At 37.7% G+C, this 27,950-nt stretch overlaps 1 protein-coding gene across 50 annotated transcripts in view; it reads right to left on the reverse strand.

Moving 5' to 3' along the window:
- UNC80 (unc-80 homolog, NALCN channel complex subunit) overlaps window positions 1–27,950 on the reverse strand; it is a 216,077-nt gene that overhangs the window by 56,010 nt on the left and 132,117 nt on the right. For 28 of the 50 annotated variants that reach the window (XM_072743067.1, XM_072743042.1, XM_072743059.1 and 25 more), the window contains 10 exons: window positions 27,145–27,283; window positions 17,008–17,189; window positions 16,369–16,500; window positions 14,146–14,332; window positions 13,403–13,534; window positions 11,552–11,695; window positions 7,973–8,073; window positions 6,910–6,996; window positions 2,948–3,131; window positions 1,263–1,357 (listed from right to left, as the gene is read on the reverse strand). In XM_072743067.1, coding sequence (XP_072599168.1) covers window positions 1,263–1,357; window positions 2,948–3,131; window positions 6,910–6,996; window positions 7,973–8,073; window positions 11,552–11,695; window positions 13,403–13,534; window positions 14,146–14,332; window positions 16,369–16,500; window positions 17,008–17,189; window positions 27,145–27,283 — 1,383 coding nt within the window. The remainder of the gene's footprint in view (window positions 1–1,262; window positions 1,358–2,947; window positions 3,132–6,909; window positions 6,997–7,972; window positions 8,074–11,551; window positions 11,696–13,402; window positions 13,535–14,145; window positions 14,333–16,368; window positions 16,501–17,007; window positions 17,190–27,144; window positions 27,284–27,950) is intronic. The other 22 variants (XM_072743068.1, XM_072743044.1, XM_072743066.1 and 19 more) reach the window with 1 other exon arrangement.

A 27,950-nucleotide genomic window follows, 5' to 3' on the forward strand; every position in this document is an offset into this window, starting at 1 on the left:
TAGATAACAGCTATGCACTGGGTTTGGATACACAGTTGCCCAAAGAATGATATAATAAAGACTGGTAATGTAATATAAGCCATCTGCTCTCAAAGTGCTAAAAAATGTACAATTATAAATTCAGACTGAGGAGTGAACTGTGGAGGCACAGTGGCATCTACTGGTCTCAATGTCGGGAAGAAAGCATGTTAGGAATATCATTAAAAATAACACAGGTTACAAGACACTGAAGAATTATTACATACTGTATTCAAAGTTCAATGCCTTCCAAGTAGATAACTTGTACAACCTGCACTAGGACCCCAGTACTGGTAAAAAAGAATCTGAGCCTAGAGAGGACATGTTCCATTTAGGTCATGCTGGTTGTGGTAGAACCAGGGTTTGGATTTATTCTGCCTTCCTGCCTCTATAGCATTCAGTGTGAGCAGGGAAAAGTGGTGGTTGTTGACATTTGCTTCATTAGGCCTTAGAAATTCTCTGGAGATATCTGGGTGAGGGTTGAAGGAGGCACTTGGTACTGAAATAAGATATACACGTTTGGTAAAACTGAATTTTTCAGAGGCCTTTCCTGCTTACGTCTGGGCCTGGAGCTGTGTTCCAGGAAATCAGATTACCAAAAGTTTGGAATCCAGATAGATGTAGTAGTACTTCACTTATTAGTTTACCTTAAAAACCTTATAGGCACGTGTAACTATGGATTGCCTTTCTTCCGACGTGCACAACCACCATAACCATTAAAGATACTTTCTTGATTCACCTGTTTTATTCTAAGGTATATATTTTCTGCTTCTCCACTCATTTCTGTTGGTGGAAGTCAGACTATACACTGAGCAACTAGGTGCCAGAAGAGTCCCTGGCAGGATCATCAGCTGACAGAGACCTGCCCTAGCTCCCTCAGTGTGTAATCCCAGGGCACCTCCAGAACTATCCCCAAGTCATACCAGGGAGCTCCTAAGCAGGAATCAACGGCATTCCAAGAGGAGTTGGTACACACTATGGTATCAGGCTGCTGCTTCAGCTAAGAGAGAACCTGCATGCATTTGCCTACCTCAATGCAGAGCTAAAATGTTGGTAGGTGTGGGGGAGATGATACAAGAAAACAGGAAAGTATTCAATAGTGGAGCAAATTCTACAAGAGGTGAATCAATGCACATATTGATTTGAAGATAGGAAAATACCATTTAATTCTAAATGGTATGATCAGTGAGATGGCCATAGACATTGTGCATTAAAAAATCATTTCTGTTGAAAGCCATTCCTACCTTTAGCAGGGCTTCGAACTGAGTGTCTTCATGGACTGGTAACTGGGTTGGGATATCACACTCATTCTGTCCATGAACTACCAAGGTTTTGGTACCTAGAGAAGCCAAACAAATCATAACTCCACTCTAGGGAAACTTTTATTTAAGGCACAAAAAATGAAAATATGATCGATAGGCTGATGTTTTTCTTGTTATGATGGTTACTCTTAGTGAGTACTTAAAGGGAATTGTGTATTGTACTAATATCACTTTTTTATAGTTAAAATGCATGTTTTTAATATTTTTTACCAATTAAATAACAATAAACTGCCATTTATGGAGTTCCCAATACTTTTACATGTATTTTACATGCATAATCATTGTTAAGTCTCACAGCAACCTTATGGTAGGGTTATTATTATTTTTCATTCTACAAATGGGAAAATGAAGAAAACGGACTCTTAGAAGTAAGAACTTGTAAAGTAACTTAGAGACACATTTATTTAGTAGAAAAGTCAGAATTCAAACCTTAAGCATTGCAACAAGTAATCTATCCCTGTATTTTAAAGAAATAATCATGCAGTGATGGTTAAGAAAATATAAACAAATATCAGCAAAATCATGACAAGGACCTGGAACGCAAGTTAAATTTATAGTTTCAGGATTCTGCTTGGCTAGGGAGTTAGTACTTATTCGACTTCATTCATTAATTATAAGTCCTTGTGAACATTATGATATACCTTGATTTTTAATGAGCCGTTTCTCAGTCTAAGAACGACAACAAGAATTGCTTTGCTATAATAAAAACCGCTCACTTTGTTGGATAACCTATTGAATATATAAATACACAACTTCCACTTACAGAACGCTTGCTATGATTCAGGTAGGACAGCAAGTATTTTATCTACCTAAATGCACTGACTACTCATAATTGTGCAGTGTGAATCACGTCCTTGTTTTGCCCATGAAAAAAGAAAGCTTAAAAAAATGATGTACTTTTTCATAGCTAATACTAACTGTACAAATAATAAATGGCAGTAACATGATTTTAATGTAGGCCTCTACACTGCCATACCCTGCGTTTTCATCTTTATATAATTTTGCATTTCTCTTTATTTTAATACATGGATCATCTCATATTTTCTCAGTCACTGCACCAGGATAAAGACTCGGCCGAATTTCCATCTTAAAGGAAAGCAAGCTCTCAGAAGTGAAAAGGAACCACAGCTAGAGTTTACATCACACTTCATGTTCTTTTGTTGTTCTCTCTCCATTTTTCCTGCTTGTCCCTTTTCCAATTTTTCATAAAGCCATCTCTCATTGAGTTTACAAAGATCTGGGGTCCATGCCATGCAAACAGTATTATTCCCCTTGCAGTGCCAAACATTCATTCAAGAAGGCTCCCCGTTCAGCTGGCCCTCTGCGATAGACTTAAATAAATCTTCAACCTTGGCAGCTCTTCAAGGACTAATTCACGTGGATCAGTTCTGATGTCTCCCCTTTCATGTGGCAATCACTGACTTTTAAAGGATCTATTGTATTTCTTCAGATTGTATGAAACACAAATTCTTTGAAGCCCTCAACACCAGGGTCAGGTCTCTGAAAATTTTCTCATGAATGAAAGAGGCAGGTTGGTCTTTAAAAGGCTTATTTACATTCTTAGACAAAGAGAAAAGTTATATCATCCAAAAGCAGTAGTGGATTACCTGGCATGGATGCGGTCACCAGGAGCTTCACCTCACACTGCTCCTTCTTCATGGTCTGCTTGAGATCCTTGAAGAAGAGGCCCTCTACATAACCCACCACCTCCCATAGGAAAGTCAGAGTGGCTGAAATGGCATCCATCCCCCACTCGCAGGGGGTCCGCACAAAGTACATGATTAATCCCACCTAAAAGAACAGGAGGAGGTTACAAAGCCACAATAATCCTGAGCAAACATTCTCATTTCCTTGGCTTTTCTTTCCTTAATTAAATATTCTTTTGTGCCTTCATATTCTCCATTCAACGGTTCCTCTAATACTTTCAATAGCAGTAAGCAAGAGAGAAACTGGAAAACCAACCAGAGGAGGTTATGTTTTGTGTATCATCGAAATGGTGATTTGTTAAGAAAACAGAAGATTGTTTTTCCAGGCTTCAAGAGACTTGGTAGCTCAGGGGCTGAGGCCACCCCAAATTAATCTCAACATGATGTTTGCTGAAACAGTAATTGCAGATTGGGTTACATATAATAGTCTGAACCAATGAATACTCTGCTTGGCAAAACTGGTGAACTTAACAGATTTTTGTTTGTGTCCCCTACAATCTTGAAAGCCTCAGTGTCCTTTTGAACATATTTAAGTTGACATTTAAAATGTCTCATCCTGAGGGAATTTTTGTTGTTAATAGGAGAATATGTTAAACATTCTCTACATTGACGTAAAAGGCAGATTGACTATAATTAGAATGTGTATTTCAATGAATTTGATTAAAGAAATTTTTACTACTTATTCAAGTGTGCACAACAAAATCATAAAGAAGTAATGTGAAAGCTTTCCTTGCCCATGGCCTTATCTATTTGTTCTTGAAAAATTTCTTAATCCTAGAAAACTTTCTAGTTCTATTGAAAGAATCAGCCTATGGTGTCACTAACCTAATCTGCTTTGGTGGTTCTGAAGGTTAACCACCCTCCTGAGGGTCAACCCTCATCTCTAGTAGAAATCTATCAAAGACAGGAAAAAGTGGTAAGTCCTATGGGTTTAAAGTGCCTTGATCCATCAGAAATGAGGCTTCCTTAAAACTCACGCAGGACATCAGACTCTTTGTCTTACATGTCTGTCAACTGAATCTGGTGATATCTGAGCTGGTCAGAGTGGGGTTTCCTTGTGGACAGTAGAGGAATGATGTTTGAGATGGCAGGCATAGTGCATAAGTGTTAGGGCATATTTGTTAAGTTGAGGATTTGAAGATTTATTGCCTTAAAATTATCTGAGTACCCAACCCTTTTAAAAGTTTTCACATACCCCTAGATGTGCTCAAACCCCAGGGTGAAGATCACTGGGACAAAGTTCAACAGTCCCAAACAAGATTAGAAAAGATGGGTCAGTGGTCCCAACATGCCCTCTTTATGTATCCTTAAGAGTCATTAGAAAAAAAAGAAATATACAATAAGGGTAATGGTTTAAAAAGGACTCTGCCCTTCACTGTTTTGCCATTCTGACTCCTTTTCTAGTCCATTCAAGGCATCCATGTACTTGGGATTTGAGGAAAGATTAGGGCTTAGAGAGAAATGTGAAAATAGGAATTTATATTTATGTTGTAAAACAGGGTTGTACAGCAAAACCAAATTGTTGCCAGCTCTTTTTTTTTTTTTTTTAAGATTTTATTTGTTTATCCATGAGAGACACAGAGAGAGAGGCAGATATATAGGCAGCGGGAGAAGCAGGCTCCATGCAGGGAGCCCAATGTGGGACTTGATCTCGGGACCCTGGGATCACCCTCTGAGCCAAAGGGGAAGCTCAACCGCTGAGCCACCCAGGTGTCCCACCAGCTCTTTTTTCTATTAGCTTGTCAATCACCGAGTTGAGAGGACCTATATCTTCCATTAAGGCTGACAGGGAAGAGTATGGAGGAAAGGAAATGAAATGTCCAGCTTCTTATCCCAGGGCTGCAGGATGATGGAGAGTGATGGGCCAGGTAAGCATCTCCCCTACGCTAGTGACCTGAGGGAATGGGCTGACACACTGAAGGGGCTTTTGCCTCCAATCTCCGTTAGGGTCTCTGACAGAAGTTCACTTCCGGGCCTTTCGATATCAACCAGGATGCCACATAAACATGGCAGGGCACATAATTAAACTGGGGAAGGCCCTGACATTTGCCTTTGATAACCTACCTTTGGGTTCTGTGTGGGGTAGACAGGACCAAGAAGTAGAAATTTTGGCTGGAGAGCTTTCTGGAATGAATTGCCATAGACTGGTGTCACTGAGCCTAATGCTTTAGTCAGGGGTCTTCCTAAGCTGGAGCCATAAGGGACACACAACCAGAACCTAGAGGGCTGTTTAGCACCAGCAGGAGCTGAGGTGATGTTGTTTGCCAGCAAGTACCCCTGGCAGCCCATAGATTCCCAAAGTCATAGCAGCCATGGGCTTTCGCTTCCACCAGCCAGGCATCTAGCAACTAACCAGATGAAGAACATTGTCTCACAAAGGAGGAAGCCAGAGCAAATATTGAACAAGAAATAGAACGTTCACCAAATGTAGGAGTGCTGACAGCACTGACTCCGATTTTGACCATCTCATTCATGTCCATGTCGTGACTTCCCCTGGGACTATGTGTCCTGGGCCCCTTGGAGGTTAGTGTATGCCCTGAGCAGAATGCTGGAAGGCTTGTTCTGAGCTTCCTTCTAGCACACAGGTGGCACCACTTCAGATAACTACCCTTTCACTTCACCACAATGCCCTAGCTCTATAAAAGCTGTGGATTAAGGGTCTGGGTCTGGACTTGGCAGAAAATAGCTGCCTAGCACTTGGATCGGTGTCTGCCCCCATCTTCCCTGTCAGTAAATTACTCTGAACACAATTCTGTATGAACAGTATAAAGTGGCTTGCTTCATTTTTCCATCTCAAAGTGCCTTCTCAGTCTGGAGGATATTTTACTGTCCCTCCTCCACCTTCCAACAACAAAGATCTTTTTTTTTTTTCTCTCCAACCCCACACAGTGTTTAAAGATGAAAGAAGCTGGAAAGGAGGAGGATTTCTAGAGACTAAATATTTTTAGCCAAGAGAGACTGAACACGATCCAGAGTTACTATTTATATGTTTTTATCAGTCTGAACTTCAAACTGGATTGGACACTTATTTATATTCTTTCCCTTGTCAACCAGCTGGTGGGCACTTGGGAGGAAAACCAAATCAGTCAGAGATGAGAGAAAGGGATTACAAATTTTCTCTGCACATAAGAGCTGTAGTGTCAAGTTTTGCATTCTGCTACAGATGCATGTGGATACTTGTCCTCTTTCCCGACCTGCTAGAAGACTAACAATAGTAAGGGAGAAAGAAGTTCTCCCCACACAGACATTCACTTGGCCATTTGTCTGGATTAACGTGCAATTTCAAAGAAGACACATCAGACTAATCATCCCCAAACTGCATATTCTTTCAGGGTGTAAGGAGGAGATCCTAAAGAAACTGGTACATTCTGGAGGGTTCAGAAAGGAGCTGTTTGGATGGTTGAAAGCAAAGATAGTTGCTATGGAAAGATACACTCACAAATACTTTCCATCTAGGGCAACATTTGCCTCTCTGTGTATACGTGTGTGTGTGTGTGTGTGTGTGTGTGTGTGTGTGTGTGTATTTTAAAAGTGAGATAGGAAAAAATATGTCACTAAAATGACATATAAGTTTTCTTAACAGAAAACCAAAATTAAGAACTAACATAAGCAAGTTGTATGATGCCAAAGGAAGACAGAGATGAAACTGACATTTATCGAGTGCCCACCACGTGCCACGTAGTGTGGCAGCAGGGGCTTCCCCATACAGTTGGTGAATTTAACTGATCATGATCTACCTTCAGCCATATCATTAATGGGATCTTATTGAAAAAAAAAATTCCCTAGACCTTTTTTTTTTTTTCTCATGTTGCTGCTTCCTAACTGGAAATGAACATTTTTATCTTATTGGAGGCAAAACTCACCAAGTAGTTGAAGAGGATGTGAGACGTCTGGGCAGGAAAGTCTCCGATATTTAAGAGAAGTTTGCGCAGCATGTACATTAACTCATCCTGAAAGAAGAAGAGAATTTCCACATCTCATTCTGCTGCCATGCTGCAGGAAATAAAATTAACTTCTTAAAAAGTGAGGGAAGCTCTTCCTTCTCCCTCATGTTGCTTTCCACTATGTCCAGCATTTTCATACAGTATAGGTGATACTTATTAAACAGTATTTAAACCAACTGTAATACCTTCTCTTAGGAGCTAAACTATGAAATCACTGAGCAGTAGACAAGTTTTTGGTTTTTTTAGTAAAAATTTAGACTGTGTCTACAGGTCATAGGCAAATCACAGGAAAGCTGTACATTTAGTCAACTCTATTTGTTGTGACTTCCAAGTGTGATGGAAATGCAAGGCAGACCTAAATGAGGTGTAATGAACTTCACGGGTCTGCTTCCTAGGTTTTGAGGTGAAGAGATAAAGCTAGGTCGAGAGAAGATAGACAGAGATGTCTGTAATTAACCTTACCTTTCAGAAACTAAACTTAACCTTCCCACCAACAGGACCATAACACAGAAATGAACAAATACTTTTTAAAAATCAGAGTATTTTGCCATTGCTCAGAAAACTACTTTTATTTGGCATAATCTTCTTACAGGTGGCCTGCTAAATTATTTTTTTTTAAAGAAACGCACAGTTTCAACATATTCTAATAATCCTACCTGTATCACAGAAGCAATCAGAATGTACCCATCACTAAGAACACTAAGTTGAATTTAATCTTTGTCTACAAGACTGAATATCTTTCAGTATCTTAGGGTCATCACCACTCTTGTACCAAACACATATGGAGACATTAATCAAAGGACCAATTTGAAAGAAAACAGCAAATTTTAGTACTGTTCATCATCATCATTACCTAAAGCACTTATTTGCTATGTGTCAGACATTGATGTTCTCTACACAGCGCTATGAAGCCCATTGTCTGCTTTCAACAGTGTTCACACACATAGCTACACGGCTATACTCTAAAGAAAGAGGAATTTACTTGTCTATTGCTGATGGTCAGTTTTTCCAGAAAATGTCGAAGAACTGTTGATGGATCTTCAATTAGACAATTCCATAAGACTTGTTGGGCCACAGCGCTCACTTCAGAAGAGAGAGGACATTGAACATTTGTCTTAAATAGAGACAAAGTATTAGATGAACTATTCAAACAATTTACTAAGCTTTAACTGGTCTCTCTTTTTTGCCTTAACAAGGTTCTGTGAACTCTTTTCCTGCTGAAAGGTAGATATTTGTTCTCGTTGTTGTTTGTTTCTGAACATTTTCACCTATAAAGAAAAGGTAACGAAGGAGTACAAGATGGTCTTTAGATTTTAGAATTGCTGTTGTAAAGAATACATTTAAGATTCACAGCAGTATATCATTCAGCCTTAGAAGGAAATCCTGACATTTGTGATAATAAAGATGGATTCTGAGGGCATTATGTTAAATGCAATAAATCAGACAGAAAAGGACAAATACTATATGATCTCACATGTGGAATCTAAAATTAACCAAACTTGGGCAGCCCAGATGGTTCAGCGGTTTAGTGCCGCCTTCAGCCCAGGGCATGATCCCGGGGTCCTGGGATTGAGTCCCACGTCGGGCTCCCTGCATGGAGCCTGCTTCTCTCTCTGCCTGTGTCTCTGCCTCTCTCTCTTGGTGTCTCATAAATAAATAAAATCTTAAAAAAAATAAAATAAACCAAACTCCTAGATACAGAGAGCAGACTGGTGGTTGCCAGAGGTGGGGGTGCAGTAAATGAATGAAGGTGGTCTGGAGGTAAAAACTTGCAATCATAAGACAAATGAATAAATCCTGGGGATGCAACGTACAGCCTGGTGACTGCCGTTAACAATATTGCATCGTATATTTGAAGGTTGCTAAGAAAGAAAGTTTTAGAAGTTCTTATTATAAAAAAAATGTTACTACAGGTGGTAATGGGTGTTAACTAAACTTTCATAATATATGCATATATCGAATTATTATATTGTATGCCTAAAACGAATACAATGCTATGTATCAATTATATCTTTATTTATTGATTTATTGATTTTAAAGATTTTATTTATTTATTCATGAGAGACACAGAAAGAGAGAGAGGGAGGCAGAGACACAGGCAGAGGGAGAAGCAGGCTCCATGCAGGGAGCCCATTGGGGGACTTGATCTTGGGACTCCAGGATCATACCCTGGGCTGAAGGTAGTGCTAAACTGCTGAGCCACCCAGGCTGCCCTATATCTCAATTTAAAAAGAAAGAATACATTACTGAATCTTTGTTTTGGAAATTAATATTAGGAGTGGTAAGTATTTACCAACTTAAAGTCATCTTTCAAAGTTGGTTGTATGGAGAAATTTCTAAAGTAATTATTTGGTTTTTAGAAAATCCGTTTTGGTTTAGAATGCATATGAATTAGAGTTGACCTTTTACTGTTCATGTGAATGCTTTAAATAGTATCTCCCTCAGGGGATAAAATAGTTAAGCCAGCCCTAATTAGGCTGCCACATCTAATGAGGATGTCTTAGGAATAAATAATTATTCTTAACGTGAAGTACTTCTTCTTCTTTGGTGAAAATGATCAGGCCAAGACTGCCTGAAAGTGCCCCAGCTAGGGAAGCAGGTGGATAGAAGTGAGTGGTGGATAAGCACTGGATGATCTTCAGTCTAAATGGTTTAATTAATTTAATTTTCTAAACTAGAAATATAGGATTTAGCATGAATTTGTCATTCAGCCTGTGTTGTAAATAAATGATATCAATATTTTGCTTCTGAAACCAACCATCCAATTAAAAATGTGAGCCATATAAATAAGTAATAGTAATAAGAGATATGTAAACATAAGCTCTAGCTTTTATATGTCTTTATAAATAATTAAAACAAGTGTGGGTTTTTCTTAGATTGAAATTGATTGTGAAACTAACTTTGTAAATTATTTTTATTCTAATTGCTGAAGTAGGGCAATTTAACATTTAAAACATGAAAGATACAGAAAAAGACAAAAATAAGACTGGTAAGTCTATCAATCACAGAAACAATCATAAACATTTTGCAGTATGCCTTTTCATGTATTGTGAAAATTATATTTAAATGTATTTTTAAATAATATGCAGAAAATATTCTTTGGTACTTGGTTTTTTACTTAGCAATTTATTAAAAATTTTTAATGTTAATATTCTTCTAGAATGCTATTTCTAATGTGCACAGAATGCTGTCATATGGAGGTACCATGATTAGCTAATTGCTTATTGGACATTTAAACTCTTCTTTAATATTTGTTATTTTTAATAACATACAATGTGTAGCATCCTATATAGACCCTTATATAGTCCTCATCATTGCCCTAGGAAATCGCTAGGAGTCCAACACCTGTATCAAAGGGCTTTCACACTTTTAAGGTTTTTGACACATATTGTGAAACTTTGTTCCAGAATGCTTGTACTGAACTCCATACTCCCATCAGCAAGGTGTGAGAATTCTTTTTTCTCTTGAATCTTTACCAACTATGGGTATCTTCATTTAGAATAATCTTTGCTTGGTAGCTGTACTTGTAGTGAGCATAGCATTACAGACAAGTTCTCATTACAGAGAAGTTGAATCCCTACACTGTACACTCAAAACTAATATAACATTGCATGTCAACTATACTCAAAATAATAAAATGAAAAATCTCTGTACTTTTTTAGATAAAAGGTAAAACTTCATTGTTGTCTTAACACATTGGTCTCTGTATTTATATCCTTTGCCCATTTTTCTATTGACGTTTAAAAACATCATTATTGGGGATCCCTGGGTGGCACAGCGGTTTGGCGCCTGCCTTTGGCCCAGGGCGCGATCCTGGAGACCCGGGATCGAATCCCACATCAGGCTCCCGGTGCATGGAGCCTGCTTCTCCCTCCGCCTGTGTCTCTGCCTCTCTCTCTCTCTCTCTCTCTCTCTGTGACTATCATAAATAAATAAATAAAAAACTTTAAAAAAAAAAATAAAAAAAAATAAAAACATCATTATTGGGCTCTAAGCCTTTTTAAAATAACAACATTAAAAATGCTAATCTGTTGTCTGTTACAAATGTCAATCATCTTTACCCATAATTTATCATTTCATTTTGCAACTATTCTCTTTATGTCATATGTCTGTAAAGGTAATCAAGTGAAACAGATGGCATTGGTACTATCAAGCTAATGGCTAAGATTTCTAACATGGACAGAATTACTATTTGATTTTCATGTGGCCAAATAAGTGTTATTTGGTTCTCTGGTTCTCAACAATGCCTCTGGACCCAAGTATTTATTTATTTATTTATTTTTCCCACGTATCTATTTTATTTTATTTTATTTTATTTTATTTTTTCCACGTATCTATTTTAAATGCAATTTCTTGGTCATAAAGGTAGTGGGACAAGGAGATGGAGACAGTGATAATATTAGCATAGTGTACTACAAAACTGTAACTGTAATATGTACATAAAACAACTCAACATGTGGCCAGTAGTTAATGTCTTCAAAAGCACCCCGCTATCCTCCATCAGATAACAGCTTAAGTACTTTATGAGAGTTACTGATGGTTTTTCTAGTCCGCACTATACCTGCTACTCCATCTTCCCGCACCTCACCATCCTCCATTAGATGAACGATGGGGAGCACTGCTGCACAGATGCATGCTGGAAACACAGCTTGTGGGGGCTGAGGCACATGGTGGTTTGGCGTGTGTTCAGTGGTGTGTTCTTCATCTGAAGGGACAGACATAATCGGGGTGCTTTCTCAGTATTGTCATTCTAACGCAACAACATTCCTCAGTTCAAACTTCCCTATCTAATTCTTTCAGTTATAGATATCTAGTTGTCTCAGCACCATTTGTTGAAAAGGCTGTTCTTTCCTAATTGAATTTTCATGGCAACCTTTTCAAACATAAAATCAACATAAATATAATGGTTTATTTCTGGTTGGTGATTTCTATTCCATTGATTTACTATCAATCCTTATGTCAATACCACACAATATGGATTACTGCTTCTTTGCAGTAAGTTTTAAAATTAGGAAATGTGAGTCTTCCAGCTTTGTTCTTCATTTCCAAGATGATTTTGACTATTCAAAAAGGTGAAGCAATCACACTTTTTGGTAGGAAGGTAAAATGATACAGTTACTTTTGAAAATAGCTTGCCAGGTTACCCCACAAAACTTGTAGGTAACTTTTCATAGTAGTATAGTTTATAATAGCCAAAAAGTGGAAACAACCCAAATGTCCACCAACTGGTGAATTAATAAACAATGTGGTATATCCATTTAATGGAACATTATCTGGTAATGAAGAGCTGATATATGAGGCAACATGGATGAACCCTGAAAATATGCTGAGTGAAAGTACCCAGTCACAAAAGGCCACATATTGTATGACTTCACTCATTTGAAATGTACAGAGTAAGCAAATCTGTGGAAATAGAAGATAGATTATTTCTTGCCATGGGTTGGAGAAAGTGTGGATGAAGTATGACTGGTAATGAATATAAAGTCTCTTTTTAAGTTGATGAAAATTTTCCCAAACATTTACAGTTTGTTTATTTATTTATTTATTTATTTATTTATTTATTTATTATTTATGCATAATGGTTGCATAATATTGCGCAATAACCAATGCATTGTGCACTTCAAAAGGATGAATATTTTAAAAAAAGGATGAATATTATGGTCATATAATCATGCCTCAATAAAATTATATGTTATAAAAAATATAAATGTACCTTTGGCCCAATCCCTGTAAGTTGTGATTAATTAGCACTGGTCACTTTTGAAGTTCCCAAGGGTTATGCAGCCAACGGATGAGAACCACTGGCTTCTGTACAGCTTTTTAATGACTTTATAAATTAGTGATGAAATGTGTATAACCACGGAGCAATGAGTCCTAGTCAATTATTCATGATCATGTGCTTCCCACACCCCCTACTGGAACCCCACTGGAATCAGATTTCATTATAGGAGTAGCATGAACTCTGGTCTTCCTTTGATTGTTAAATTATTCCAGAACAGCATCCTAAAGCATCCTACTGAGTCCTGGCCACTCACTGGAATCTCCACCCCAAACAGATTTTAAAAATCCTAATGTGTGGGTCCCATTCTTAGGACTTCTGATTTGGTCTTGGGTGTGGCTTGGGTATTATTTTTAAAGCTCCTCAGTTGATTGTATGGTGTATCCAGGGTTGAAAACCTGCAGCATTAGGATTATTTGCAATGTAATTTAAACAGAGCCAATTTATAAAGAACAATTGCTGGGTAAAAAAAAAAATTAGGGTACCACTCAATCTAATATCTCTTTTTTGAACTTCAAGTCATGAAACAAGTTATTTAATGAAGACAGTGAAGTGTAAGAATACTAGCTGGAACATATTTCAAAACGGACACAGGTCATGAGGAATCAAGAACACATTTCTAAGAGGACCAACCTTCAGCACTAACAGCGGAACGCACGGACCAAACAGACCCTCGGCGGAAGGAGTAATTCCTGTGGGAAGTGCTGGACGTACAGGATGGACTCACAGACAGTCGACGGGATGCCAGATTGGTGACTTCTTCTACTGGCAAAGAAAATGGGGAATGTGACCTTTGGTTGTATAACAAAGTTATCTTCACAACTACAGCTGTACCTGCATCATAAGCATATACTGCTCTCAGAGCATAAGGCTTCAGTAATTTAGAGTGCACTTGCGAATGGGAAAAAAAAAATCTTTTAGAAAGACAGAAAATCCCTCCATAGATTCCACAAAAGCAAGGCAGAGGATCACTGAATTAGAATGGTTCATAAATTACTTTTGATGCTCACCAACAAATTGGCTACATTTGTGAAGGTTGATAGTTAATGGACTAAGCTCATTTTAAAGGAGGAAATGAAATTTTTAATGATGCATTTACTTTCACATACACTCAGGATTTAGCTTTTGTCCAAATTCTTCATGGTCCATTATCATACTGGTTCATTCAATGTGGCTAACTTCCTCCTCTACAAACAGGTCAACTCCAAAAATGAAAAAATACCAACTTTCCTCTTTCTTTTGCTAGTGTCAGGAGGTGAGAGAGAGAGCGTGCATATCATCTCATGTCACATAGAATCACTCATGTTTATTTCAAAGCAAGTCCTTTCTATTTCCTGTGACTTAGCCCCCCAGGAAGTCTCATGTGTAGAGGGCACCTTCTTCTTCTGGCTCTGAGTTGGGTGTGCAGGTGGGCTCATAGCAAGCCTCCTGGGTGATGGGGATGGCGGTGATGAGACTGGCTTCTCTACCAAGACGTTTCTTCTCCTCCTCCTGTTGCAAATTCTTTAAGATGTGTTCTGCCCTCTGATGGGAGCGGGATACAGCTCGGGCTGAAAAGGATTTCTATGGAGACATGGAGACCAATTTATTTTATAGAAACTGTTCTGCAAGGTCACAACCATAAAGAATCTTCCCATAGAATTACACAAATGTTGCACTTTGTCCTCAGAAACTGGTAGGGCACCTGATCTAGTTTCATGGCCAATCGTTTTTCTACCAGGTTTTCAGGTTCTGTGTAACGAAGCTAATCATTTTCATTCAATGAGAATAATTCTTCAAGGGTGTCTTTAAGTTTTAGGATTTCATCTTTAGAATTTGGGGGGATAGTAATGATCCACTTTAAACATGAAAATCAAATAAAAAATTTTAATACTCCATTCCTTTTCACAACTTTTTGATATAGTTTTAAATGGAGGACATTTATTTAATAAGGTTAATAAAAGGGAAAGAACCATGGAGAGGAGAGGGAACATGATCTCTCTCTCTCCCTTAACAATTAGTTATATGATTTATTTCATTTTTGTATCTTGAGTATCTACCACATTGTAAATACCTAATTATTGCAGGTAAATAGAGTGGCACACTGTAAATACTTAACAATATTTGTAGAAAAAAATTAGTGAATAGAAATTATGAGAATTGACAGTGTTACAAAGGCTGAATGCAGGATTTTTATAAGACTAAAAGTTTCCTATGTTGAATGGCACAGTAACAATTAAGGGCATTAGATGGGCCACATGGCAATTTATTTGCAGGCCAGGGGTTACACTGGTTCGTTATATTAAGGTAAGGTAAGAATTATGGAATCAGAGAAGGAAAACTGGATATAGAATCAGGAGTCTTGGTTTCAAATTCACTGAGAACTTGGGATAGAGAATATACTTGGCTCAAATGAATCCACTGTCTATACAGGTGACAAATCAAAGATCCTTATGCCAGTAATTCAGATGCTGGATTTACTGTATATATGGAGAAAGAACCAGGTGTGTTTTCTCTTTGGCATGAAACCCATTAGATATAAAAATACTATATGCAGGAGAATTAAAATATTTATAGGAATAAAGAGCTCAAACAGTTCTCCAAAGAAAACTACAATGACTAGCAAATATGTGATGTGCAAAACTGTTCAGCCTAACCTTATATATCCAAGTGACTTTTTAAAGAATGTGAATAAAAAACCCAATAACTTTGTTTTTTTTTTTTTGCCAAAGTGGCATTAAAATATAATATTAACTAATTTGAATAAAGATGACACACTTTCCCGTTCTATTGTATATGGGTAAAATCTTCCTGGGACTATTTTGGGTGATGTATCAAAAATCTGTAATTTTTAATTCCAATTGGCCTAATTCCATAGGAATTTGTGAAAGAAAATAGTCATGGATTTGTACAAAAATATATGTGTTTTTTTTTCTGTAGTTTCTACATTACTCTTATAATTCAGAAAAATGCTGTTCAACAGGTTAAAAAGGCATATTTTGCACGCATTTTTTTTCAAAAGGCACATAATTCTTGGTTCTTGTCTATGGACGGACAGTGTTATAAACTTAACTGTTTATGAATTATATTACATCCAGCCATGATATATTAGAGTACACAAGACCTGAGGTGATATTTGGGATGATTAACAAAATGGAGAACAGACCAACGTTCAAACAAGGAAATAAGAGCTGTCAGTTCAGTTCTTTTTCTTATTCATCCAGGGTCAATCTCATTAACTTCTGGGTAGCTTAGGTATTACAGATTAGATGAATATGTTTGTTTTATAATAACTAGAGACAAAAATGCTACCCTTGGTAAAAAAACAAAACAAAACAAAACAATGGCTAATGCTTTTCACAGCTGTGAAAGGTGGCTACTACTGTGATCATAAAACAAAACTGTGTTGGCATGGAGGTCTGCAAATGCTCTCTACTGGATATTAGTTCCTTCTATTCTATTCAAAAGAACAAAGACCTTTCAGGGCTGATTTTCAGTGTTGTTGTCACACTCTTATGATGAGAATGAACAAATTGTCTCATGCATTTATTGTTCTTCTCTCTTATTACATGTACACCATGGAGCCTGAAGAGATGAGAGAGAAAATGACCATTACTCACAGACTGGTCTTCATTAATGGGGTCCTGGACACTCCCACTGCACTGAGGGACCCACGGGGGGTCAAACATTGGGACAGATGGCATTCCAAGCACTGGTGAGGGCAGGGTGAAGTTTATACTGGGAGGCGGGATCTGTTAGTTGATACCAGAAGAATGAGTAAGATGGAAAATAAGCTGGAATGAGTCTGAAGTATAACTATGAAGTCATCTTATAGAGTACATGATGTTATAGAGCACAGGATGAATGTCACTGTGTCTCAGTTTACTCATTAAAAAAGAAGGGTTTCAACTATATGATCTCTATTTGTGTTAATTACCCCATCCTCCAAAAATATCTATATGTATAAATACAGCAAAGTATCTGAAAGATTACATCCCAACCTTTTATGGGCATACCACTGGGGATGGTAGTGGGATCTTGAGGTTTATAGAAACTTAATTTTCTTATCCTACCACTCTTCCATATTTCAATATTTTTTAAAACAAGAATTCATTCATATATGACTTAGGTTGACTTATATAATCACAGAGAAAAAAAAGAAGCATCTCTTGGGCCATACACTATTGATCTGAGGTTCAAGGATTTAAACAAGCCTTGGTTTGGATTTGCTAGTCTCCAATGGAGGAACTATCCCTTACCTTAAAAATCTGCTGTGCTCCTTCCTCCATCCGGGGCCAGACCTGGTATCGAAACCTCCAGAGTGTGTGGAACTTGAGAACAGCATTCAGCCTCTGCACGGTCTCTGGGTGGTGGAACTCTGACATCAACATGTCAGACACAGCCTCGGGGACTTTCACCGCACACAGCAGGAACATGGCAGCTAGAGACAACCAACAATTCATCAGCTACACAACTTTTAATTTTGCTTGGTTCCCTGGGATGGGGGGAAGTAGGGAGCTGTTCTTGTCTCCTGAAAATGACTCCTGACCTAGGGGAGCCAGCCCACCAGAATTGGTGAAAGCAATTTTCACTTCAGCCCCTGAAACCCAAACCTTATCCTTTGTGCCATTCACAATCTTCCAATATCTGGTGAGGGCAGTGATAACATGCTATTTCAGTAGAATACCTCATTCTGAGCAAATTTCCTTTTGGCTCACAGTGAAGAGTGAATGTGAGAGGAAGCAAACGAGGAAAGGAAATTATATACTGAAATGCCCTTTTGAGGAAATGACAAGAATCATGTCATAGCAATCTGGGGACAGTGCATAAAAATGTCCATTAAAAACTGTCCCAGTTACATTATATTAAAAATAAAATCTACATTGTAGACGGTATTAAAAACTTCCACCCTTCTGAGATAGAAGAGATGGAGAAGCCAAAAGAGATTTCATGAATCATAATACCATTGCTGTTTGTTTAATTTTGGGAAAAGTCAAATATCAGTAAGAGAAAGGTCAAGTGCCACAATGAGTTACAGAGTTAATGAATAATGGGGCAGAAAAATACATAGCATAGATGGATGAGCCAGTGACAATCATAAAAACATAATTTAAAATCTCTCTTGTACTTTTTCCTGGATCATCAAAACATACTTAGACAATTGTGTTGGACAGCTGCGGTTGAGTGCCAGCTCTGAAATCTCTCTGCTATGTGCTCCTGGAAAAGCCTCTCCACCTCTTCGAGCCTCTGTTTCTTTAGGGGCAGAATGTCAATGATAATGATGATAATTACGATGATGATGATGATACCTGCCTCCAAATTTGTTGTTAGAATAAGAGAAAATAATCTATGAGAAAGTGCTCTGTGACATGAAAAGTACTACATGCTTCTAAAGCATGTCTTATTTTTGAGAGGCAATGTGGCATATGGAAGGGACATCTCTGTGTGCAGTCAGAAGACCTGGGTTTGGTCTCCTAGCCCTGCCGCTTCTGATCTGTGTGCACTTAGATAAGTCCTTTCAACCATCTGCGTTGCAGTTTGCTTATCTATAAAATGGTAGTGGGCAGCCCGGGTGGCTCAGCGGTTTAGCACTGCCTTCAGTTCAGGGCATGATCCTGGAGTCCCATGATCAAGTCCCATGTCGGGCTCCCTGCATGGAGCCTGCTTCTCCCTCTCCCTGTGTCTCTGCCTCTGTGTGTGTGTGTATCTTATGAATAAATAAATAAATAAATCTTTAAAAAAAATGGTTGTTACAAGGATCAAGGAAGACCATGCATGTGCCGTAGTGCTATAAGAATGTTAGCTCTTGTGACCATTAGTATTTGATAATCCTTTTATTTATCCTACTAGTTCCTTAAATTTCCACTCTTTCTCCTTTTACTTTTCTTTAAAGCATGCTCTACTCTGTCTCAATTTTTAAACACTACAGTCTCTCTTTACATCATTGCAAGTTGGAGTTTTACCTCAACCCCTGCACCGAAGCAGTTTTCTTGTAATGCTCACTAATCAGTAGATCCAGTGGTACTTTTTATAGCATTTGTTTCCTTTCAGTTTTTAACACTTTCATAACAATCTTCCTGAAGAGCTACCCTCCTTTGCTTGCATAGTTTGAGGTTGAGTTCCCCTACTTTCCTGGTCATTTTCCAGGGTTTGCTGTTGGCCACTCCCCTTCCTGTTCTCTTTAGGTAGAAAAGGCCAATGGCTTAGTGTTCATCCTTCTGCTCTTTCTTCTACAGATTCTTCCCCCAGAGACCCCATCCACTCTCAGTGCTTCAGCTGCCATATAGATCAGATATTTCTCCAAGCTTATTTCCACCTTTGCCTTTTTTCTCATTAGCTTTAACATCATGTCATCAACTATATGTCTCCTAACCAGCTAAACTCAAACTGCTTTACTCCTTGCTACCATATTGAACTTGGTAATACACATAGTCTATATACAACACTACTCTGGCTCAGAACCCATGAGTGGTTTTCCAAAGTTCAATGGAAAGTCCATCATCCAGTGAGTGTCATTCAAGGGCTGTTACAATCTGAGTCCAACTCACTTGTCTAATACCATGGACTGGGATCCCTCTACAAAAGCCACCCAAGTTTCAATTCCTTCTCTGGCTTTCCAAATAAGCCTTGTGTGTTTCCATACCCTATGTGGCTTTGCATACACCATCCACTTCCTTCTAGCTTTTCTTAAAGCCCAGTCTACCTGTTCATATCTTCCATGGAAGTTTCCATGGCTGTCTCATACTTGAGGTGCATGCTCCTCCCTGCACTCTCTCTGAGAAACATGTAGTAGAGAAAAAAAATCCAAGTTTTAATGCAAACAAAAATATTTTACAAAGACATTTGGTGCACTGTAGTATAATAAAGCTCCAATTAGTAGGCCAGGCTAAATAAACTTATGCTCATTCAATGAAATATTTAGTAGACATGAAAAAGAATGAGGAGAGGCAGTCCGGGTGGCTCAGTGGTTTAGTGCCACCTTCAGCCCAGGGTGTGATCCTGGAGACCCAGGATGGAGTCCCACTCAAGCTCCCTTCATGGAGCCTGCTTCTCCCTCTGCCTGTCTCTGCTTCTCTCTCTCTCTCTCCTCTCTGTGTTTCTCATGAATGAATAAATAAATAAATAAATAAATATATTTTTTTAAAAAAACAAAAAGAATGAGGAGAATCTTCTAGCTAATGCTAAAAAATGGTCTCCTAGGGAATGCCTCTAACTACTTCTCCTTTGTGGCTGCCCATTTTGAATTGATTTTTGCTCAAATAAACTCTTCAAATTTTTAATATACCCTAGTTAATGTTCTAACAGTTCTGGTATCAGAAGAGGGAATCAAAGGAGACCCGATGGCCCTCAGGAGCAATAAACAACCAGGTATCTGTGGAGCTCCTGAACTTGCAGACTCTATTTTAGCTTCTTCTTTTTCAGAGAGAAAGAGAGAGAAAGAGATAGAGAGAGAAAGCAGGAGCTGGGGAGAGACAGAGGGAGAGGGAGACAGAATCCTAAGTGGACGTGTAACCCAATGCAGGGCTTGATTTCATGATCCTGAGATCAAGACCTGAACTGAAATCAAGAATCAGATGCTCAATGACTAAGCCACTCAGGTGCCCCAGCATTTCTTTTTCCATACAGGGTCTGAAAGCTGGTCAGAGTTAGACTGGGTCAAACTGGCTTCTGAGGACTGATTTAGAAATTAGGCGGGGTATGGGTTCAGACTGGGTCTGAACTAAACCAGACTGGCCCAGTATGAGGCCTCAGGTGAATAAAATTTTGTTTTAAGGCTGAACAAGTAAGTTAACCTTACCAAAGGTAATCTTGAATTACAGTGACCACAGTGGACAACTTTTAACCATTTTAGAGAAGCTTACCCATTTATGAAGTGCCTAGAGAGAAAGCAATCTCAACCAGGCACTCTATTTGTTGTTGGGGGTTGCTCTGGATTTTGGGAAGGGAGTATCTTTTGCATCATCTTTGTTCATCCCTCCCCCCATGTGTCCAAGGGGTTGTTCAATACTGCCAGAAATATTTACTATTTGTCCCAGATAAAACCTAACAAGTTATTCAAAAGGGTTTGTTGTTGTTGTTGTTGTTGTTTAAGTAGCTCTATAGTCAGAAGTTGGCCAGAAATTGGGAACTGATATTCAGAGCATCATAGGAACTTTTGTTTTTAATGCCACCTCCTCTAAGTCAAAATGAAACTATGTGCCTAGAGGAAAAGTAAAACATTCTGATGCCATTGAGGAAGGATTTACTAAAACATTCCAAAGAAACAGCTGTAAATCTAGAACCGTGGAATCTTTTGATTTCCATCTTAGTTGAAGATCTTCTCCCGGATATAAAAAAGCAATTTGAAGATAATGTAGTTGTATGGCTGGGTAAGCATCTTGACATTTAAGTTACATCCCAATTCTTTGAGGAATTAACAGTTGTACTTATCTAACAAATCGAGTCTTTACAAAAACAGAAATGCAGCCCTAGAAACGATTAAAAGCCCAACCATCCTTTTACCAATCTCCAAATCCCTATTCATCTCAAAAGGCTTTCAGATATTGTAAAAATTGTGATTAGGAAACAAATGTCCTTGAATAAATTTACATCCTTTCTCTATGCCTTTGAGATATAAATGTTGTACCTGGTTTTCCTTAGGAACCCAGAACCATCTCTTGAAATGCAAACTTCAGGGAGGTATTCTTGTCAGGAAAACAGGAAAAAAAAAAAAAAAAAAAAGGAAACTACTTGGGAAATTAAGTGAATAAAAATTTTCAAAGTCTTTTCCACAAATATTAGAATTAGATATCTGAGCAGGTAATATTAACTTATTCTCTCTGCTAGGAATATACTTTAGATCCAAATGTTTTTTTTTCATAAATCAGTCAGTTTTGCATTATCACATCTGACTCATGGCTAAAACTTCAAAACAAATGCTATGAGATCCCTGTGTTTGTCCATAAATATATGGATATTATATATAATATACATAATAATGTATATATATACATACATAATACATACATATATTTATGTATGTATGCATTTATGTATGTCTATGTATGTATGTTGCAGATACGTGATATTTTCCTACCCCAGATAGGGAGTAGGAAATTGATTTGTAAAGAGCTCTATTTGTTAGCTTAAAGATAAACAAGCATATGTAAATAAAATATACCGTCAGAAATAGAGAAACCTAAATGTTTTTCAAGTTCATGTTGATGTGGGAAACAAAAGGAGAAGAAAATCATTAAATTTCCTTACTATCTACAGACCACTGACAACTCCTTGAAACAGGCAAAGTAATATTTCTCTAGGGACTCAACTGCCTCCAAGTTAAAACTTTGCTAAATAAGAGACAATGTTAGCCCGACCCTCAGGATCCTGTAAGTCTACTGTAACATATAAAAATTCCTTTGGAAGCTTCCTTTATTTCTATCACTCTCCGCCCCTCCCCCTGAGATACACGTTGGCAATCATGCCCCAAGCATATGGCCCACCAATACAAATCTGAAGGATCTGACGACTCTGGTTGTATTTGACAGTAACAAATGGCCATTTCCAACCATAGTTAGCCCTCTCAAGGTCCTGGAAACCTTGCTTCCAAAATTCCTTAGAGACCTACACTAACCCCCAACCCCCTCCCAACTTGAAAGTATGTAATAGACCACTACTCATGACCCCAGTGCAACTCTTTCTGCTCACTGGTCCTGTCCTCGTGCTTTAATAAAACCCCTCTTTGCACTAAAAGCATGTCAAGAATTCTTTCTTGGTCCGTTGGCTTCAAACGTTAACATCTTTTCTATATCAGTGTGACTTAGAATAATCTATGATAAATAAAAACTAGTTTAAGTTTGTTGATTTAATTAAAACAAGACTATCTTTAGATCTATCAGCATTAAATATAATGCTCTTATTCTAATAGGCTTACTAAAAGTCAAATAATCTCAAGTTATCTCTGATGTAGAATTTATCAGCAAGAAAGATGAAATGATTAGATGTTCAATGTCTTGAGAAATTTTCATGGATAAACATAATTGTTAAGAATTAAATAGATGTAAGATTTACTATGAGGAAGAACACACTTCTAGAAATTATGAAATGTATTAATAAATTTGCCAATCCACAGAATGCTACTATAATAGTCCACAATTGCTTGCTTCTTAGCTATCACTAGGAATAAAGGATCCTAAGGGTTAAGAATCCTAATCAATATATACAATTAAAACTACTTAGAAGTAATAAGACTAAAAAATAGGTGAGTAAAGTAGAATGACCGGTAGTTCCAGAATGAGGAAGATTAAAAAGCAGAACAAAATCTGAATGGGTATGAAAAAAATTGTAGAATGCTTATAGAAAAGGAATCTTGGAAAATAAATTTTACATGTGATTAAACTAACTAAAGTTAGAATTGATGTATTTAAGTTTTTAAATAATGAGTTGTAATATCAAAAATACAGTGGTAAAAAAGTTAGAATTTGGTTTTGTCTCAGCTAAGAAACCAAACTTTTCTTGGACTATCAGTCTGCTTCTCATAAAAGACTGTGAAAATTGTTTTTTTACCTTTTGGGTAATCTGCCTGCAAGGCAAAGATTTTGTGGTTTTACCAAAATAATTTACTGTGTGTGCTTCAGGTTGTCTTTATCAGGTCTTTGATAACTTAAGAAAACCCTATCTATCTATCTATCTATCCATCTATCCATCTATCTCTTCTTTCTTTTTCTTGCAAGAGAAAGAAAGAAAGAAAGAAAGAAAGAAAGAAAGAAAGAAAGAAAGAAAGGGGAGTAGAGGGTAGGGGAAGAGGGAATCTTGAAGAGGTTCCAGCTAGTGCAGGCCCCAACATAAAGCTTCATCTCAGGACCCTGAGATCATGACCTGACCTGAAATCAAGTCAGATCCTTTACCCACTGAACCACCCAGGTGCCCTTGTATTTACCTTTCAAAACCTTTTGGAAGAGCTTTAAATTGTGGCTTCTGTTAAATAGATAATTAAGTATTATTTCATAATGATCTGAGATCCTGTTTACTCAAATGCTCAAACCTTTTGACATTTTGGCAATTTCCCCAAATCAAATTCTAAATGAAGTCTCTTTGATTTCAAAGTAACTGAGTATTCCCAGAGGGTCCCTAGAAAACCTCACAGAATTTGTCTCTCACCTTGTAAGAGAGATGTTAATAATTAGGTTTATTTGGCATGTTAAATTATGTGGCAGCACTGTCAAGTAAGAATTGACAATAAACTTCTGAAGTTATAGGTGTTGGATGTATGTTACTAATACAGATATTCCAGAAATTGTTCAAAGTTTCTAGGAAGTTGTCAGTACTCACATTGTCCAATTATTATCCTAAATTTTGTGTGCCACAGACATATAATATTTCTCTATCAAATGAACTCTCATCAGATCTTTAATCATGGCTACTTTTTTAAAGGTCTTTTTGTCATTTAGTTACTGCTTTACTCAATACTTTTGCAGAAGTGCTTCATCTTCAGAAGATGAATCTTCATAAGATTCTGGTTAAGAATTTCCAGAACTAATGGAAAAAAAGGATTCAGGTTTGAATAAGAATTACTGATATGAGATTGAGCAGACTGATGAGGATGATTACTATTTTTTTTTTAACCCTCTTCCTTTGAAATCTTGCTGGTTCCTTAATGTTTTATTTTTCCAGATTTAAGGATATTTTTTTTCCTTTTTTCTCTTAAGCCATCTATGACTTATGGTAATTTGGTAAAGCTTATTGCTATAAATAAAATGGAAACATTAACTTTTTTTCCTTACCTGATTCCTCCAGAATCCATAAGAACCTGTTTTTTTGTATAACAGGCCACAACTGGAAGCATTGGTTTTATTACCAAGACTTTGACTGGAATGTTGTATTTGAGAATGTGCATAGAAGCAGATATGATCAGACAGTTTTAACAAAGTAGGTTTGACTTGATGGAGCCAATAAAAACTCATTGGAAAAACTGGCCTGGTGTCTTGCTTATAGGATTCGCTGTAGCCTTACCATGTGAGCAAGGAAGGCCACTTCCTGGCAGGCTCAGGAAACTCAGGATATCCTGGAGACCTCAAGGAGAGAGGAATTCAGCCAAATCTATAAGTTTTCCAGGTGAAGTCTGATGGTGAGTTCCTCACTAGGCTTCTTAAGCCGGGAGAGGTTTTTAAAAGTCCAATCTAAGATTCCTTATAAAAAGTTCCAGCAAAGCAGATTTTTAAAAAAGCCTACAGGGTTAATCACTATTCATACTGCACTTATGTAAATAATCAGACCACGTTTAATGAGATTAGACTTATTTTGCAAACAAATTAGCCTTACTGTGATTATCTCTGATAGAAATAAGGATGATTTCTAGAGAAATCATGGTTTACTAATCGTGAGGGTTCAGTAAAAAAATTGTAACATTTGTGGATATCAGATTCTAGTCCTGTTCACTGTTTTTGATGTTTGTTATTTATCTGTACACCAAACTGGATCTCAAATTCTTCTAGTTTCCTCAAATATCTTGCTACAACCCCCCAAACTAGTGTCTCCCACTTTCTAATGTAGGATCACTAAGAACGAAGACTGCCTTTGAACGTCCTTGGAAGGGACCGCACCAGCTCCTCCTTACTACCTAGGTGGCAGCCAAACTTCAGGAACTTGAATGGTAGGTCTACATCCTTCATTAAAAAGAGATCCTCTAAACTCTTGGAACTGCACACCAGCTGGAGATCTAAAATTAAAATTGACTAGGGAGGTTCCTCCTCGGATGCAGATGGCATCTTGGGGACAGCTCTCCCAAGTTACACAGATCAAGATCATCATCTCCAATATTAAACATTCATTCCTATTGCTTTTTTGCTACTTGCTTTTTTTTCTCTGTCAAAGAACGGGAGAGACAGTGCTCCTTTACTCTGGCAACTATGGTTGGATCTACAGCTAAGGCCGTAGCTGTACAACAAAATCTCTATATTTTCTTGCTAAGGTGGTTTTAGATAATAGAATTGCTTTACATATTGGCTGAAAACAGAATCTGCTCTGTCAGGGTACAACACTCCTTGCTGTACCTAGATCCAAACCTCTAGTATTATAGCAAATACAAAATACTTACAAACAAGCCACTGGGCTAAAACAGGTATTTTCTTTAATTTATTTGATACCACCTGGTTTGGTTCATGGGGACTCTGGCTGAGAAGCATCCGTTGGTCTCCTGGCATTACATTTCTAATAGTTATCACTATAGTCTTCCTGCTGTATTAGGTCCTCTCAGTGATCTTAAATGCTTGTTCAAAACCATCAACCATCTATCACATGGTCTCACTGTTCTTGGAGAAGCAGAAAGAAGATGCACAATGAGATGAAAAGCAAAAATAACTGTTTTACGGATCTGACATCATAACCTCTGAGTTTCACAATGAGACAAGAGCAACATAACTCTTATCTGCTGAGAGTGGCATTAATACCAAATTTTGGGTCCATTTCTCATGTATGAGAAGATGACCAAAAGGGAGGACTATTAAAATAATTAAATAAAGAGACCATTAGAATGATGTAGCTCTAATCCTCAAAATCTAAGCCTGTAAATACCTCAAGGTTACAAATCATAATGCTAAGGACAACCAATCACACACAACCAACTTGGCTTTTAGCTACAGTCAGTCAATAATTGCCTTACTTTGCTTCTGTCCTTTTTCTATAAAAGGCTCTCCCTGGGCTCCTGTTGGTAGAGTGCTCCTAAATACTCCTGGTATGTGCTGCCTAGTTGGAATAGATTTTTCTTCAAATAAATTCTTTTAAAAATCTTGTAGATAAAAATCTTCTAGAAAAATGGAAAGCTCAAAAGTCTTTAGAGTATGTCCTATTTGTGCAAAAAAGGAAACAACATATACATTGGTACTTAGGTATATATATCTATGTGCCTAGTGTACCCTAGAAGGAATCCTGAAATCTATAAACTAAAAGAATATGTACAAGAAGTGGAAAAAAGGTGAAGAACTCACATTTTGTGTGTACTTTTTACTGGCTATATGGCTTTAGATATGTGACCTAATCTTCAGCACATTTGTTTTGATAGTATAATTTGGACACAAAACATTACTTGTGTGTTATTTAATAAAGTTAATGATGGTGGTTCATAGTAAATCTGGGAAATCACGACATGCTTTGTGAAATATAGTGAAAATGTAGGTTCTGGAGAAAATTATATTTTATAATTTGGTAATGCCCTTGGAGAGACAAACTCTTGTGCAGATTATGTGGTAAAAAGTAAAGGGTATACTTAGCACTTCAGCCTCCCTCCCTATAGTACAAAGCTGTGTCTAGGGTTCTGGAGATTGCTGCTGATCTGACCTAGGAGTGAAAGGGAATGGATGCACTTCTCTCTTGTTTAAATGGTGGAGTAGCAACCAAGGTCATGGGTGAACTGTCTTTACCTGCGGCCCCCGCCATGTGCTCATCCATGCTGAGCAGGAGCTCCCAGGCAGCTGGCTGGATGTCTCCATACATTTCTTCTGTCAGAATTGGTGCTGCCTTGATTAGCAGAGATAAAGGAGCAGGCGACAGGCTCATCACCTGGGAAAAGATGGAAATCACATCTTAAAATCTTTGAAGACACTGATTGCTGTACTCCTCTTGAAACCTAAGTGCCACTTCCCTTCTCCGCTTTCCTTAAATGACCTTCAAATACTTTCTAAAATGGTAATGTATTTATTGGCATGGTGTAGAATGAACTTTATACCTTATTAGTCAATGCATACAAAGATATACTGGCTGGAGTCTTTTGGTTTTTTTTTTCTCATAGAGCTTATTCTACAGTCTTTGTATTAAAAATCTTAGTGGACTTTTTTTTTTAAAATTTTTTTTAATTTATTTATGATAGTCACACACAGAGAGAGAGAGAGAGAGAGAGAGAGAGATTGAGAGGCAGGGACACAGGCAGAGGGAGAAGCAGGCTCCATGCACCGGGAGCCCAATGTGGGATTCGATCCCGGGTCTCCAGGATCGCGCCCTGGGCCAAAGGCAGGCGCCAAACCGCTGCGCCACCCAGGGATCCCATTTCCTTTCGATTAGGAGTTGATGTCCACTGAAGACAATGAGTAGCCTCTAAGTTATAAAGGAATTCCATGAGAAAGTTAGTTTTCTAATCCAGTAAACTTGGATGACATTTTCCCTTTGAAACATTGTACACTGTGGTTATTGCACTAGATCAGGCCACAAAAGTCCTATTTAATCCATTATT

Source organism: Vulpes vulpes, chromosome 16 (assembly GCF_048418805.1).
Source record: "Vulpes vulpes isolate BD-2025 chromosome 16, VulVul3, whole genome shotgun sequence".
NCBI lineage: Eukaryota > Metazoa > Chordata > Mammalia > Carnivora > Canidae > Vulpes > Vulpes vulpes.